Here is a 17,086-nt window from a genome sequence, read left to right on the forward strand (position 1 = left end):
TCCCCGATAATGAATGTTAAAGGGGCTCGCTTCTGCTAGACTGTCTCATAGTGAGGAGTTTTCCCGAACGCGGAAAGCCAAAGAACATCTTACCAACACAGAAAATCTAGACTGCAGGAAGGCGATCATTTATAGAAAGTGAAATGATGTGTTTGCTTTAATACTATCACGTTTCTCTGCCAACATTCCCAAGAAGAAATATGATCCAAGATGGGCTGATGGAAGCATAATGGGTCATTCGAACAGCCGATCTCTGAGGCTGTGACAGTTTCTTTATAACAAACTAGAAATGCTTGCGCCGTCCTTTGAGACTCTAGAGAGATCATGTCAAGCTTTTGTCGTTAGCATATGTAGGTACAAAGGTTCATTATGATTTGAGGCGCTGTCCAAGATTCTAGAAGTGACCAATGATTAGTGGACATAGGTGAAGTCGAAAGCGGGGTGAAGCAGCTGTAAAGGTTATTTAGACTTATGACCAAGGCCTATGATTGAAATTCCACATGATTGCGTGTCAGGATTAAAAGAAATATCAATGTGGAATTTAGAAGTGATGAATGAGGTTAGGGTAGCCTTACCAGCAAATCGAACAATAATGGGGCTGGTACCAGATCCAATGCGGCCGCATTTCACAAGGCGGTAAAGTTGACGGCAGAATATTTTGTTGGCGGGGCAGTTTCAACACCCAGTTTTATACTACTTCTACATGACTCACCTGTCACCTTCAAGTATATATTGAGTCTTCTTGTTATAAGTCTTTTCATAAACTCATATATCACCATGTCAAAAGTCTATCTTCTTGATTACGTTGCTGGAAATGTGCGTAGCTTGGTCAATGCCATCGAGAAGGTGGGCTATACTATTGAATGGATCAGGTCTCCAGAAGATGTGCCAAAGGCAGATGTAGGTTATCTCGTTTTTTTGAGTTCGTTCTTACGAATCCAAGCTTTTTCTTTCGTTTTGCCTACTATTTCTAATAAATTGCAATTCAGAAACTCATTCTGCCTGGAGTTGGCCATTTCGGTCACTGCATGACACAATTCTCCAAAGCCGGATACCTTCCAGCGATACAAAAACACATTGATTCAGGGAAACCTTTCATGGGTATCTGTGTTGGATTACAGGCATTATTTGAGGGCTCTGCGGAAAATCCAGCAGTTCCTGGGCTTGGGTATGTCAAGGCGACGCTCGATCGATTCGACGATAGCTCGAAATCAGTACCACACATTGGATGGAACAGCGCGAACACATCAGGCAAGGAAGTCTTTGGATTGAGACCAAGCTCGAAGTATTATTACGTTCATTCGTACAAGGTTCCATATAAGCAAGGAGAGTTGGAAAGCCAAGGTTGGACCGTCGCAACCGCACGCTATGGGGATGAAGAATTTGTTGGAGCGATTGCAAAGGGAAACATACTGGCGACACAATTTCACCCAGAGAAGAGTGGAGTTGCTGGATTAAGGGTGATCAAAGCTTTCTTAGACGGAGACAACAGTAGTAGCGCAGTTGAAGGCTTGGTCGCTGCCAAAGAGGGCTTGACTAGAAGAGTTATCGCATGTTTGGATGTGCGAACAAATGACCAAGGAGATTTGGTGGTGACGAAGGGTGATCAATACGATGTGCGAGAAAAAACTGATGGTGGAAATGTACGAAACCTGGGAAAGCCAGTTGAGATGGCCAAAAAATACTACGAACAAGGAGCCGACGAAGTTACATTTCTCAATATCACAAGTTTCAGAGATTGCCCGGTAGCAGATGTACCGATGCTCGAAATATTACGACAGACGTCAAAAAGTGTATTTGTTCCATTAACAATTGGAGGAGGCATTAGGGACACCATTGACACCGATGGTACAAAGATTTCAGCACTGCAAATCGCAACAATGTATTTCCAGAGTGGAGCAGACAAAGTATCCATTGGATCTGACGCTGTGACGGCAGCAGAGGAGTACTATTCAAGAGGAAAGAAATTGTCTGGAACAACAGCCATAGAGCAAATATCTGGTGCTTATGGCAACCAAGCAGTGGTTGTGAGTGTGGATCCAAAGAGAGTTTACGTATCGAAACCCGAAGAAACGAAACATAACACTATTCGAACAAGATGCCCAGGACCAAATGGTGAAGAATATTGTTGGTATGCATGCACGATTAAAGGAGGCCGAGAGACACGAGATATGGATGTTGTTGAGCTTGTGACTGCTGTTGAGGCAATGGGAACAGGCGAGATTCTCTTGAATTGTATAGACAAAGACGGAACAAATAGCGGATTTGATTTAGAACTCATTGACCAAGTAAAGAGTGCGGTGAGCATACCAGTCATTGCTTCCAGTGGGGCTGGAAACCCTGGTCATTTTGAAGAAGTTTTCTCGAAGACTTCGACGGATGCTGCTCTTGGAGCTGGTATGTTCCATAGAGGAGAATACACGGTTAAGCAAGTCAAAGATTCTCTTGCCGAGAAGGGCTTGATGGTTAGACAATTTGAGAGCGATCTCTAAGCGATATAATCAAAATGAAGAATATTTCCAGTATTTGTTCCAGCAACTTAAGGTGTATTTCTTTTCATGAAAAAGAAGGAGAAGAAAAAAGTGATTGATAACATCAGCTCATTGTTCCAGATCTTAGTGCTTGAGAAAAAAAGTACTCCCTGGAAAGAGAAGCGTGTATTTTTTGGTGATTGGTATTCATGAGTAAGTTAAAGTGTCTTTGACTACTTTTGTTGTCCTCGTTTCTTTCACTACAATGAAGCTATTCTTACCTTTTGCATCCAACACGTTTCTCGTGGATTGCTGATGACTAAAGATATTCACCAACCGCCCTTGTCCGAAACCCCTCTCCCTCCACAATTTCACCTTAGCTTCTCACTCCTTAGATACTTTTTCCTATGCATCGAAGCCACAGACCCATCAACCCAACTATCGGTTTTTTCCTCTACACCATACAATCTTCTACTTGGGCTATTCGATCTCCTCATATTGATAACAATGCGATTTGAAGGGGGGGCGCGTAGGATTTGTTTGATGAGTAGTTATAATGTTGGAAAATTATCGGGAGGGCGGGATATTGGAAGAAGCGAGGTGTTGTAAGTACTGGAATTCAGTGAGTTTTCTGATTAGGAGCTGAGGGGGTGGAGCTGAGGGGGAAGAGGGGTGGGGGATGCTCGTTAGACCTTTGGAAAGTTGGGGAAATAAGGTTATAGTCCCGATACTATGTAGCAGATATTAGAATATTGACGTCGAGTACCACAACGTGGAGTATCAAAAATCTTGGGATTTAGAAGGAAAATCACGAAAAGTATTGTGACTAGTTGAGTTACTTCTAGGCTCTTGAGGAGCTGTGGATTGGGGATGAAGGTTTGTATGTTGTGGGCACATTCAACTAGTTTCCAAGCTCTAGGTTGTGATGAACAAGTATAATATATCTCCCACTCATCAGTCTGAAGAAGGCTTAGGCTGTGCTTAATTAAATAGTAGATATTGAAGAAGTGAGGGTGTTGGGGAAAGGGGAGATTTAGGATGTGCTGGTGGGGGAGATAGAGTTGACTGGGGATAAGCAGTGTGGGAGGGAATGTATCGAGTTGTTTTCGCAGGTGTGGAGTACAAATGGGATGCATCAAATGTGTAATTCTGAGGGGCATGGTGGTAGAGAATGCGAGGGTAAAGATTGGAAAACAAATCCTGGGAAAGGTAAATATGGACAACGGTATAATTACAGTTTCAAAGCATTGCAAAGCAAAGCCGTTCATTCTCTGCGGGCAATCAAAATTCTCGGAACTCATGAGGCTACATTATGAGAAGGACAATAGCATGGTTATTTGATGGATACTTGGGAATGTTTACTATGAGCATGTTCACAGTCTAGGCATGACGACGATTATCGAACGTGATATCTTTGATTTCCCAGACCGAAAAAGAAAAGCACTAGAATCCCTTCAGATATTTGTGATCCTCTGTGGTTTCCAGAACCTCGAATTTCATTCCCACAGTAATCGGACCATCTGACCTAGGTACACCCAACATTCCGAAGCATGGCTTCCATTTGATACCTTCATCTACACGTCTATAGCTCACCAATGTATCCCATGGCTCGTGTTTATTCTTTTCCGCAGTTTCTGGGTTCACATTTGGAACCTGGCATCTTGCACAACGAGCCTGGATATCAATATCTAACCCATTTGAACCCATTGCGGTGGATAAAAGTCCCGAGTCTGGCTTGTTGATTATTTTCACTCGCTTCCAATTATCTTCTGTCCATGCAGCGGGTGCGGTGTCATCGGTGTTTTTCTCGTCTTTACCCCTCACAATGATGTTCGGACGAAATCTTTCAATTGTGATCTCATCCGCTCCTTTCTTCGCCAGTCTTTGATTTAACTCTTGAAGGGAAGCTTCATTTGCGATCAAAACTGGCATCACATCTGGGAAGTTGGTGCTCTCCTCTCTTCCCAAGATTTCTGGTGCTCCGTTGCCCCGCAAGATTCTGGGCGTTGGTCCCTTGTATACCAGCTTGACATCTTTCTCAAAGAAATCGTTGAATATGCTGTTTATCTCATCCTTGTATACATATCCATCTGTCTTGTAATCCCAAATGTCCACTTGCGTCAAGCTTGTGTTATCTTTCAACCATTGTTCTGTAGGTCGCGCGGGGACCATGACCTTCTTATCTGTATTCTTAATACTGATGACCAGATATTCGGCATCTTCACTGCCACATTCAGAGGGAGATTTGGCTGTGGCAAAAGCGGTATCAATCAAGGTCATGGAGGAGATGTCGCGGATTGTAATGAACTTATGGTCATCGCCGGAAACGAACATCCAGCGTCTGTCAAGGTCGAGGCCATGAGTGGTAAGGCGGGACGATTTAAGTGAGATACCTCGACAAGACTTTATAGGATAAATGAGAAGGTCGGTGATTTCGGTAGTGGTGGAGGGAGATGAAAAAGGATTGAGATTGTAGAACATGGTGGGCAATATGGATATCGATCGAAATGCGAGGCTTGTATTGTGTTTTGAAGCTGGTGGTGCGATACTTTTTGTGAGAATTAGACTGGCTAGTAACAATTTAAGGTTTGGAAAGATGGCGATCTTATCTAGTGGCGGGGAAGTGAAGGGAAGGATAGGAATTTAGATTGTCATTAGTACGATATGTATCTGAATGTTTGAACGTTTGAATGCCAATCTACCTTCGTAGGTATGTATCTATGTGAGAGACCACGCTTGAAAATGTTGGATATCAAGCAAAGAAGAATCAAGCTGTGAAGTAGGTAGGTAGTTATCACGAATTGATTGTAAAATCATAAATCCTCATCTACCTATCTCAATTGCCTACCTACCTCGCCTACCTAGTAATTATCCATGTTTCCAAATGTCGACTTTCAAAATGCATACAATAAAAACGTGATCTCTTTGACCCATCGCTTACGTCATCGTTTGTTTGTCTTGAATTAATACCTTCCTACCTACGATACTGGTTGCTCTGCGCAACCATTCCAAACCCATCTCAAGCGCTCTTTCCCACAAATAAACATCAATTGCCAAGACCCCACCTACCTTATGCAAGAACAGGTACTTTAGAGCACTTTATTTTGGGGAATTCTATGCAATCGTGGAGCCAGGACGTTCACATTCAACGCTTCATATTCAATCGTTTCGAGCCCCGCCACTCTGCACTCGCACTTGTTCTTTTTAATACAACCTTCTGCGAGCTTTACGTTTTGTGATTGCTCCGTTCCTTCATTAGTCTGAAGTGCGTTGTCATTCTGCAGAGTTATTCGTCTTAACAACCAATCCGCGAGTAGAAGTCGAACAATGTCCAGCTTCATAACCAATCTTTTCCCCTCCACACAAGCTGGGAAACATGATAATATCTTGCCAGTTCCCCCACCACCTTTGCATACTCGCTCTAGTCAAAATGAAAGTTTTGGTGATCGGCCCAGTACTCCTGTCAATAGAAGCAACTTCATAAATCCAGTCTCAACACCCCAAGGAAGTCCAAGCAAGAACCGCAATCCACCTGGAGCCAACGAATTGCCTACAGCTTTCGATTCTGCTATGAAGCTTACTCCTGCCAATTTGAGCAGTCCAACAAAGACTGGTCGCGTTCCGATTGGCAACCCATTAACTCCAGGAAAGGGAGCGAATGCCAACGCAGTCGATGAGTTCTTTGGCAATTCGACCGGTAATACTGATGAGAGTATCATCCAAAAATCATCAATCCCCTCAGGAAGCCCTGTACGACGACAAGGTAAAGAGAACAATACCCCTCAAGCCGCAAGACAGACAGATTCTCCATCGCTCAATCCAGCAGCGATCGCTCGCGATTCTCCTTCCCTAAACCAAGCAGCGATTTCGCGTCAGGAGCTCTATCAAACTCGGGAAATTCCACCACCACCGACTAGAAAATACAACACGCAACGTGGATTGACTGCAGAGGAATTGGAGATTTTGCACAAGCCAAATGTGAAACGCCTGGCCAATGTGACTCAACTTTGTGAGTATTTAGTTGTCGTTCTATAGCAGCACTACTAATTATAAGCAGACTTCCTTGATTACTATTATGACCTCTTGAGTTACGTCGGATCGCGTCAAAATCGACTCAATCATTTCAAGGCAGAATATCCCGCTCCCCCAGAAACTCCCGAAGAAGAATATATTCCAGTTTGGTCAAAATACGCTGGTAGAGAGCGTGCCAATTTGCGAAAACGTCGAGTTCGTCTACGCCAGGGCGATTTCCAAATTTTGACACAAGTTGGACAAGGTGGTTATGGACAAGTCTTCCTTGCTCAGAAGAAGGATACTAGGGAAGTTTGTGCCTTGAAGGTTATGAGTAAGAAACTATTGTTCAAGCTGGATGAGATTAGACATGTTCTCACGGAACGTGATATTTTGACCAATGCCAAAAGCGAATGGCTGGTTAGATTGCTCTACTCATTCCAGGATGAGAAGAGTATATATTTAGCTATGGTAGGACTTTGCTCCTTTTCATATGTGTGCACAAAGCTAACTATTTTTAGGAATATGTCCCAGGTGGAGATTTCCGAACTTTACTGAACAACACTGGTGTTCTTGCCAACAGGCATGCTCGATTCTACATTGCCGAAATGTTTTGTTGTGTGGATGCTTTGCACCAGCTCGGTTATATTCACAGAGATCTGAAACCCGAAAATTTCTTGATTGATTCTACGGGACATGTCAAGCTCACGGATTTTGGACTTGCTGCAGGATTCCTTGCTCCAGGCAAGATTGAGTCCATGCGAGTGAAGCTTGAAAAGGTTGGAGAGACATATGTTCCATTTGGCAAGCCTATCGAAGAGCGTACTGTTGCGGAACGCCGAGAAGGTTACAGATCCTTGAGAAACAAAGACGTTAATTATGCCAAGTCGATTGTTGGATCACCTGATTACATGGCCCCTGAAGTGTTGAAAGGCGATGAGTATGACTTCACAGTGGATTATTGGAGCTTGGGGTGTATGCACTTTGAGGCTTTGACAGGATTTCCTCCATTTGCTGGTGCTACCGTCGATGAAACCTGGAAGAATTTGAAGCATTGGAGAGAAGTGTTGAAGAGGCCAGTTTGGGAGGATCCAAATTACTTTATTAGTAATCGTACTTGGAACTTCATCACTAGGTAATTATAATCCTTGATACTAGACAAGCATTTGCTAACAGAAATAGCTGCATTACATCTAAGGTTAAGCGTTTCTCCACTATCTCAGAAGTCTATGGACATCAATACTTTGCCGAGGTTGACTGGAATACTCTTCGTTCGCAACGTGCTCCATTCGTACCAGAGCTGGACTCTGAAACTGATGCAGGCTACTTTGATGACTTCAGCAACGAAGCTGATATGGCTAAATACAAAGAAGTCCATGACAAGCAAACGGCTTTGGAGAATATGGCCGATCGAGAAGATGCTATGAGCAAGAGTTTGTTCGTCGGATTTACATTCAGACATCGTAAGCCAAACACAGACGATGATGAGAAGTCTAGCCCAAGAAAGGCCATTCCAACCGATGGCACTTTTGGCACTATGCTATAAGCACATTATGATCTTGATGATTTTCGACATTCAATTTATGACATAGGGAGATGAAAATGGTGGGCTGGAATGGAAAGGGGCAGGACTGGAAACACTGGAAGTGGCTATTATGGACGGAAGGATGGGATTGCGGAGTAGCGGTTATAACAAGGCATATCTGCGGCGTTGAGAGTCAGCATTGCTTGACTTTACACTGTAAAACTCTTCCTGGTCTCTCCGCGGTTCTCGCGGCATTTGCTTATCGCGCTCGTTTCTGGAGTTTTTTTGTTTGTTACATGATAATGCATACAAGTGGGGGTTAATTATTGATTGTTAGCATGAACCTGACACAATGCACACGCGAATGCTGTAATAATACTTCGAATATAATATATCTCATAAAAGTTTCTCATGTTTAATTTTCGAGAGCAAGCACGCTCGACGGGAAGCGGGGTTCATATCGTCTTATTCTTATCAGACAAAATAAAAAATTGAGAGTACTCATTTGGTTGCTCTACTTAGCCCCTCAAGTGTCAATGTCTGTTGAGATGTACATTTTCCTTATTGGTGCTTTAAATCAGAGTCTTATTTGAGAATTTTCATCTTGTTTCAAACATTATTATGCCATTTCATTCCATCATCACGGAAAGCAGGGCTCATGAGCTCAAGCCCGGACTTTCGGTACTCAAAGGGCGGCTCAACCCGATCCATCGACCCGACAGCTCGGTACCACTCATGTTGGTTGGCGAACCGGCTAAATGGACTCGGCGATAGAACGAATTTTCAATCAAGTCTTCTGCAATAATGCGGCGCGGATGCAGAAATGCCCTGGTGTTTAAATGGGGCAGGGTAAAAATGGTTGGGCGAGCGGGGTTCAGTCGTACGACGTTACACGCCTATTGTGTGTTTTGGGAGTAGTTTAGGCGATCGCGAGTAATTTTGTATGGGTTTTCGAACCGTTTGAATGGGTTTTATGCGTTGGCATGGGGGTTGGCGGTGTTGGAAAGGTTAAAAGAGGGAGAGGGAATGAAATGCATCGCCGAGGCTCTGCGAAGGAATGTTTAATAAATAGAGGGGGCTGTAAAGATGGGTGTTAATTCTGTCATTCGTTTTGACTGATTCTTTTGCTTTTTTCAGTACGCTCTGCTGCTTTCAATGCTGGCCTTCTAACGCAATATCGAGGCGTACTTGACCGAGAAGAAAGCCTCCCTCATCTACCTCATGTCCGATCGTCTATGATCTAGCGGGGTAGATACAGTCGGATTCAGCCTTATCTATTTTATCAATGTTACACCAACCGTTACAATAAGCTTATTTAACTGTTTGATTCTTCCGTTACATCGTACCGAAGCCACGCCTCTGTGTTTGTTGTTTATATAACAGTTGTACGAATCTTATCAGATTGTTGGCTAAGCTTTCATGACGCCTTCTTCTCCTGTGCTTATCCCCATCATTTTTTAACGAGTTGGTGGCGTTGATTAGAGTGGTGGAAGAAAAAGCTTGATTACTTCTTATATTTCTTGTTTTTGTTGCTTCATTGCTTGCTTGTCAATTGTCTAATTGATGAGTCGGAGAGGTGATATCGATGTCTTCTATTAGGAGTTCGACTTTTGGATTGCAAATACCTGGTATGTGAAAACTTCAATGTTGTGCAAGAAGTGCTTTCTAATCGATGTATTGATTAGAAACAATGAGATGTGCCGGACAAGCAGCAAAAAGTCGGAGAGAGAAGAAATTCAAAAAGAGAAATACTATGGCGAAAATTCGATCGAGATTGGGAAGGGTGTTTGGGAGGGTGTGGGAATTTTGGCATGATTTCAAAAAGTGGAGAAGAGATGCTGAAGAAGCGAGTAAGTATTTTCTTTCTTATTGATAATCTGGTTCAGAGAACTGTTGTCGGTTGTTCAAAGGTTGTGTGTATAACAACTTGGGCTGAAGCCCGAGAATGAATGGGTGGCAGATGCAAATTTTTGATACGGAATTGAGATGGCCAATACAAGCTACCGCGAGAAGGCGGTTTTTTGGGTGTCATTAAGCTAATCCTTATTCTTTAGGACAAAGACGTGCGGATAGATACGATAACCATATGGTGAATCCTGATGATATATGGTGATACTTGGACGAACACTCATCTGCAGTCTAGAATGGCTTCACATGAGACGAGAAAGAGTTACGCACTGCACCGTAGAACTCGAGGCGGCATGTGATGCCCTGAGCCCAACAGTCGGATCGATATTTATAGATCATGGCCAGATCCCCATATTCTGATCTTCTATGGCCTGAGTTGCAGCCCTCGTATGAGATACCTCGTACATGCCATTGCTTGTTATTATTCGAGAGACAGCAGGGTTGTGTACCGTCGGTATCAGCACTTCTAAGACACAGAGACATACTTGTTTATTGAGAACCTTTTCAACGTGTAATGCTATTCCGGGGTACACGAGCAGGCTGAGGACAAAGTATGGTCTCGTCAGAAGCCTTGGTATTACCAACTACGGAATACTGCCCTCTCCATACACTTGTCTGGAGAGAAATTGGCTGTTGAGCTTCTCTAGATATCAGATCTGAAGAAGAACTTTTGGTTTGGTTTGCAGATAAATCCGAGGGAAAATAGGAGGGGGAAAATGGGAGGAGGAAAATGGTTCTATAGTTTAAGACAAAGCTTCTCTCATGCGGTTTTTGCAAGGGAAAATGGAAATAGAATGGCTTGATTCGGTTAACTTGATAGGTATATATAACGTGGACAATATCAGTGGAGATAAGGACCTGATCAATGTCAGCGAAAATCTTCTACGATCGTCTCGCTCTGATATGGCGACGGTGGGTGCATGGACTTATGAACGTTGAAGAAGTTTAGCCGAATGGTACATGTTGATTACGTAGCTACTTCCTTGAACAACTTGAGAGTTTTAATAATGATTCATTATAGACCGAATAATGTGATAAACTTTCTAGAAGGATCCAATTGGGCCCAAAGAGTTGTGTCAACCAAGGAGTAACTTTCAACCTCAATGTAAGTAAAAAAATCTGGTACGGATGTAGCTCTCGCGTGGTGGTCGATCAAAGAATTTATCCTTGCTTCAAGTTTACACACACAACGAAAGATCGCTTACAAAATTACCGAGATCTGAAGAGAAGAAAATCTCGGGAAGAGCGGTATCTGTTTACGTCATTATAATCTCAAAAACTGGAGACACTAGCGGCCCTATGTCTTAATAACCCCAGCTGAGAGAATTAACTCTTACTGCCGGCAGTAACTTATCGATGACACCTGCTATATTCGTCGTAGTGACTCCTCATAGAACCAGTTATTAGAATTCTTAGGAGAGCGTGTATCCTCTTCTCAGCTCCGTGAGTTCACGCGGCGCTGCTGAAAATTTCGTTCCGACCAGGATATTAATGGTGTATGGCGATTGCCGTGTCCATTCGAATTAGTGCTGACATTTCTGTTCTCACAGATCACCTTACATTTGCTTTATATTCCTAAGCATGGTATTGATTGCAATATACCAAATTCCTCGACGACAATGTTCATTCGGGCAACAATAACGGATGTATCGCCATCAGTCGACCTCAGCTTATGTGGTTAATGTCTTGCTTTATTATCGAAGTTTCTGGCATTATTCCTTGGGATGAATGGTCCACAGAATGCGCGAGGACCTGCCCTATACTCACCGAAGAAGAAATCTTATATGATGCAATTGCAAGCCACGTCGTATATTTGCATATATTAGGTTGGAGCTTAATCATAAGGCGGTGATGAAAACTGTTCCTACCAGAAACTAGAAGAACTCCCGACATTTTACAATCTACAAGCGAATTTGGTACTTGTATCGATATTTTGTGGTATATAACATTTGTCAAACGTGGACAAGATCGATGAGCTCAACTGAGAAGGCTGAAATTACTGCCACGTGGCGGTGAACGTTAGCGGTATCCGCTCTCCTCTTCATGACACTTTCCACATCTCGAGCAGATCAAACACATCGATCAGCTCTCAAATCATATAATACCCAACTTCCCATTTTTACAAGCCATTTTATTCTACAAGAAGCCTTTATTCACATCAATGAAGCAACAAATTATGCTCACTTGTTTTGCAAACTTGGTTTTCAACAATACCACAAATGATTATGCAAGAGGTAGTTCACGAGATAAGAACTCTCGATTATCATTTCAAGAATACTTACTTCTTATGATAGTTTTGTATCAATAGTACTCCATTCACAGGATTTTGTCGTCATATGAAGATCTCTTCGTCCCAAGACGTGTCTTTCGGGAAATTCGCGTCTTCCAAGATTTCTTTACGCTCTTGTGTTGCCAACATGTTTCAAGCGAACACCATAAATTGTCCTGGAACCGGTGTCTTCTTCTGTGTGGTGACTTATAATCTAGTTTCTGCCTCACTTTATACGAGATGCATTTCAGTCTTTTCCGCTACTTGAGTCGAGAAGATTCCCATTTAGATCGCCGCTCCTCAGTCGATGCAGCTAGCCCTGCAAGGCCATATCTTATCCCTCAAAATTGGTTCTGTACTTTTCAAGCAGGGATTTTTCAAATAGATCATTTTCCATCATTTGACAGAAGTCCGAATAACATGAACGATTACATTTTCGTTGTAGTTTTCAGTGAAATCTCGAATACGATTGCATCTAAAGCTTCCTAGTTTAACATTGACTGAGGTTTGAGACTGATTTCTACAGATCATCTCAAGCTCAATAGTCATGCAAGGTGATGCAGTCTCAGCATATGTTCCCACGCGCATGAAATCGCACCTATGCAAGCTTATCCCAATTTGTCCAAATCACCTTTGGGAGGTGAGCTGAGAGACTATTTGATGATAGCGACTGTCAATTCATCTCCGCCCTTGGATAATTGTAACTCGCTAGCCTTTCAATTACTTGAAGCATTCTGTTACTCATGTATGAATTACCCAGGATAAATTCCTTGTTATTTTAAAACCTCCTTCGCTTTACACTTAGTTCTTGAGTTTACACTCTAGGATGCTTTTATGGGATCATACAATTGTCAAGCTAATTGTTGAAAAAAGATACTTAGATCGAGAGTGCCAAACGACAATAGTAAGCGCTCGAAAGCTCATCCTTTCGGAAAGACCTTAAACATTATATAGGTAGACTGACACAGACCGAACTTACTAGCTACACGAATTCTAACTTGTGCGAAATAGCTTCACAAGATTAAAGTTTGACCATCTTCTGCTACCTGGAATAGACATGGCGATAGACATTGCAATTTCAGAACTGCCTCGGGATTGTGGAAAGCAATTGATTGCTCATTATATACATCAAACTGCCATCGATGAGCCTCATCGAGTGTGCATTTCTAGGCCCTTGACTTCCGAGCCACGTGATGGATTCGAGGACATCACATTCAGTCAATTAGACAAAGCCATAGATTTCGCGTCAAATTGGTTTGAAAAACACACTGGCATTGGGAAAGACTTTGACTGCATTGCCTATATCGGTCCCCATGATCTGCAGTATATACTCCCGATGATAGCGGCGATCAAAACTGGACACAAGGTCTGTCGCCCTACTGACACCTCGTTCACGCCGACTTACTTTTGGTAGCTTTTTGTGCCATCCCCACGGAATAGCTTAGAAGCACATACCAAACTACTACAAGATTATAAATGCGAAAAGTTTCTATTTGCAAAGGATTCCCCGATATCTCGGAAGATTGTCAATGACATTCAAACTAAGGTTGACCTTCAAACCGTAGCTGTTCCCACGTTAGATTACTTTTTTCATCCTGGATTTGATGTACCTCACTATAAGTATACCGCAACATATGAAGAGGCGAGATTTTAGCCGCTCGCTGCAATGCATACATCCGGAACTACAGGAACACCCAAGCCTATCGTAATACCACAAGGTGTTATCACAAGTCTAGATGCCTCTCAAAAGGCTATTTCACTTTATGGTGTTGCCACAACATCCGATTATTGGCGAGGCTTACGGTGCTTCTTAGCGTTCCCACTATTTCGTACGTAGCCTTCTCCCTTCTGGGTGCTCAGCTTCAGACTAGACTCTAGATCCATGTTTGATATTTAACACGTACTTTCCAATTTCAAGAGTTTCAAAGAATATATTACTCACAAATTATCATGAACAGATGCCACTGGAGTCTACAGAATAATGACTGCTCTGTACTTCAAACAGATAGCGGGACTGCTCTGTACTTCAAACAGATAGCGGTGCTTCCACCGCCTATCCCATTGACCGCAGAGTTAGCAAATGAGGTTCATATACATGGTAAAGTGCAGGTCTCGGATCTTCCCCCTGCCGTGTTAGTGGAAATATCGAAGTTCCCTGAGTATTTAAAGAACCTTCGTCCTGTCAAATATATCATGACTGGAGGTGGCCCATTACCCAATGGCCCTGGAGATATCATCAATTCTCATACTCAATTGTTTGCGGGGTTTGGGTCAACAGAGACAGGACATATTCAAGCGGCTTTACCACCTGAAGAGAATGTAAGCATATTACACCGAAACTTGTTTTCATGGATATCTTTCAGTTAACCTTGATTGTATGCCTGTCACGAACTAGTGGGACTACTTTGACTTTTCTACATCATTTGGTGTTGAAATGCGGCATTGCTCAGGCGAAATCTATGAGCTTGTGATTGTTCGTGATCCATCGATAGAAGCATATCAGGGCATTTTCTATACATTTCCAGATCTTTCAGAATACAAAACTCGGGATCTATTTTCCAAGCACCCTAACAAGCATAATCTCTGGCGCCATGAAGGTCGTTCTGATGATATTATCGTCTACTCTACAGGGGAGAAGTTCAATCCAATTAGCATGGAAAATGCTTTGAACTCTCATCCTAAGGTTAGATCTGCCATAGTTTATGGTACTGAGAAATTCCAGTCGTCCGTGCTGATTGAACCAACCAATCCCGAGGGCTCCAAGGATGTCCTATTAGATGCATTATGGCCAACAATAAAGACTGCAAATATTACTTGTCCCGCGCATGCGCGGATAATGAGCAAGGACTTCGTCGCATTCACCAAACCTGATAAACCATTTCCCAGAGCTGGGAAAGGTACAGTACAACGAAGACAAGTCGAAAAATTATATGAAACAGAGCTCAATAGTCTTTATGAAACAAGTATCAATGGACAGGTATTCAACAAGGAAAATATAAACGAGATGAGCTCTTTGGATAAGGGGGCGAGCTTTGACGTACAAGGTACCATCATTAGAACCATTTCGAATTTTCAAGGATTCGAAAACTTCTCTGCGTCTGAAAATTTCTTTGAGCATAGGCTGGACTCTCTAGGCGTGATCTCATTAACAAGGGCAGTGAATTCGGCGTTCGAATCACAAGATCCTCCACGGGATTTGATACGCGAGTCAATGATATATGCATATCCAAGTCCAGAAAAACTAGCACGCGCCCTCTCAAATTCTGCCAAAGACAAAAATGAAAATTTTGCTGAAATACAGGAAGAATATGAACGTTTCGTTTCTGACTTGCCTATTATTGCTAGGCCATCAGCACCAGTCACTGGACCCAAAGTATTTTTATCGACTGGGTCTACTGTATCTTTGGGCTCATACATATTGAGCAAACTACTTGAAGAAGACAAGACATGCAAGGTTTATTGCCTCAATAGAGGAAAGATACCGAGAAACGTCAGCTAAATTCCAGCTCGTCTACGGGCCTTTCAACAGATTTTAGCCGTGTCCAGTTTCTCAGCATGGCTACTGGTGTTACGGAAGGATGGCTAGGTATAAAGCTTGACCAATACAAGGAGCTACTCAATGAAGTAACGCACATCATCCACAATGCTTGGCAAGTTGACTTCAACTTGTCTTTTAGCCAAATGGGTGCAACGCATATTCGTCGTGTTCGTCAGTTGATTGATTTCTCCGCTCACTCAAGATTTGGTGCTTCCATTCACTTCATCTCCAGTATTAGCACTGTTGGAAATTGGGACCTCAATGGATCAAATACACCCAGCTCCTCCGGCTATTTTACGCCATCGCAATCAGAAACGGAACCCATGTTAATGCAACCCCGTGTTCCGAAGATTCTGTACGAGGATTGGTCGCTGCCACAAGGCTTGGGTTATGGCCAACCAAAATTTGTTGCAGAGCGGCTGATTACTACTGCCTGTAAGATTGCCAATATTCCTGCTTCGATCTACCGAGTGGGTCAAATTGCCGGTCCAAAAAGCAGAAGTGGAAAGTGGAACGAACAGGAACGGTTTCCCTTGATTTTAAAGTCTTCCACGTATCTGAAGGTTTTACCTTCGTCGTTGGGTCCATTGGAAGCTGTTGACTGGATCCCCGTTGATATACTTGGGAAAGTCGTTTACGAACTTGTAACATCTTCCAATCACGATATACTGGAGACGGATTCAACAATCGAGTCCTTTTCTGGATCACCCGGAGTCTACCATCTCGTGAATCTTAAACGAACAACATATTCAGATGTTATTCTTCCTCGACTACAATCGATTCTAGACCTTCCCACTATACCCTTCGAAGAATGGGTACAGCGTCTATGTGATAGTGCAGCGAATATGCAGGATATAGATATAAATGATAATCCAGCAGTAAAAATACGTGGGTTCTATGAGGGTCTAGTCGAAAAACAGAAGAAAGGTAGGTCACAGGTCTGGCTTGATACGGAGAAGGCCGTGGAAGGAAGCGCAACCTTGAAGAGTATGGATCCGATCGACGGAAATTGTGTAAATAACTGGATGAGGCAATGGGGATACGTTTGCAATGAGCATGGAGAATAGAATGGGCTTATTTTTCTCGAAGAAAGTGTAGATATCGAACATGTACGTTTTCCCATTAAGATAACGACCGAATGAATTGATCGATGAAAAACAGAATTGCTATTCGCCAGGCGAGAATAATATTTGTGACTCATCCAAAAACTGAATTGATAAACTTTGTTCGAACAGATTCGATGTCAAAGTGAAGTCAGTTGTCCAAATCCACTCAGTTTCTACAATGAATAGGTAAGTATTCAAAAGTCTTTTGTTGAACCGTGGTTTAGATTATTGAAAACATTAGATCTGCAGTCCTAAGAT

At 42.7% G+C, this 17,086-nt stretch overlaps 6 protein-coding genes across 6 annotated transcripts; 5 read left to right on the plus strand and 1 right to left on the minus strand.

Moving 5' to 3' along the window:
* Positions 1-777: 777 nt before the first annotated feature.
* EAE98_003588 (uncharacterized protein) lies at positions 778-2,523 on the plus strand (the record flags this gene model as incomplete). Its single annotated transcript, XM_038951208.1, has 2 exons — positions 778-900; positions 990-2,523. The coding sequence occupies 2 exons, from the start codon at positions 778-780 to the stop codon at positions 2,490-2,492; spliced, it is 1,626 nt and encodes a 541-aa protein (XP_038812672.1). The 3' UTR covers positions 2,493-2,523.
* Positions 2,524-3,914: 1,391 nt separating this feature from the next.
* On the minus strand, positions 3,915-4,952 carry EAE98_003589 (uncharacterized protein; the record flags this gene model as incomplete). Its single annotated transcript, XM_038951209.1, has 1 exon — positions 3,915-4,952. The coding sequence occupies one exon, from the start codon at positions 4,950-4,952 to the stop codon at positions 3,915-3,917; it is 1,038 nt and encodes a 345-aa protein (XP_038812673.1).
* Positions 4,953-5,798: 846 nt separating this feature from the next.
* On the plus strand, positions 5,799-8,028 carry EAE98_003590 (uncharacterized protein; the record flags this gene model as incomplete). The annotated part of the gene is made up of 4 exons (XM_038951210.1): positions 5,799-6,480; positions 6,529-6,953; positions 7,004-7,617; positions 7,665-8,028. The coding sequence occupies 4 exons, from the start codon at positions 5,799-5,801 to the stop codon at positions 8,026-8,028; spliced, it is 2,085 nt and encodes a 694-aa protein (XP_038812674.1).
* A 1,564-nt stretch (positions 8,029-9,592) lies between these two features.
* EAE98_003591 (uncharacterized protein) lies at positions 9,593-10,120 on the plus strand (the record flags this gene model as incomplete). Its single annotated transcript, XM_038951211.1, has 3 exons — positions 9,593-9,635; positions 9,693-9,857; positions 10,062-10,120. The coding sequence occupies 3 exons, from the start codon at positions 9,593-9,595 to the stop codon at positions 10,118-10,120; spliced, it is 267 nt and encodes an 88-aa protein (XP_038812675.1).
* Positions 10,121-13,241: 3,121 nt separating this feature from the next.
* EAE98_003592 (uncharacterized protein) lies at positions 13,242-13,838 on the plus strand (the record flags this gene model as incomplete). Its single annotated transcript, XM_038951212.1, has 2 exons — positions 13,242-13,550; positions 13,599-13,838. 2 exons carry the CDS (start codon positions 13,242-13,244, stop codon positions 13,836-13,838), a joined length of 549 nt encoding a protein of 182 aa, XP_038812676.1.
* Positions 13,839-13,850: 12 nt separating this feature from the next.
* On the plus strand, positions 13,851-16,789 carry EAE98_003593 (uncharacterized protein; the record flags this gene model as incomplete). The annotated part of the gene is made up of 4 exons (XM_038951213.1): positions 13,851-14,013; positions 14,190-14,503; positions 14,580-15,557; positions 15,656-16,789. 4 exons carry the CDS (start codon positions 13,851-13,853, stop codon positions 16,787-16,789), a joined length of 2,589 nt encoding a protein of 862 aa, XP_038812677.1.
* Between the last annotated feature and the right edge of the window lie 297 nt (positions 16,790-17,086).

Source organism: Botrytis deweyae, assembly GCF_014898535.1.
Source record: "Botrytis deweyae strain B1 chromosome Unknown BDEW_006, whole genome shotgun sequence".
Lineage (NCBI taxonomy): Eukaryota > Fungi > Ascomycota > Leotiomycetes > Helotiales > Sclerotiniaceae > Botrytis > Botrytis deweyae.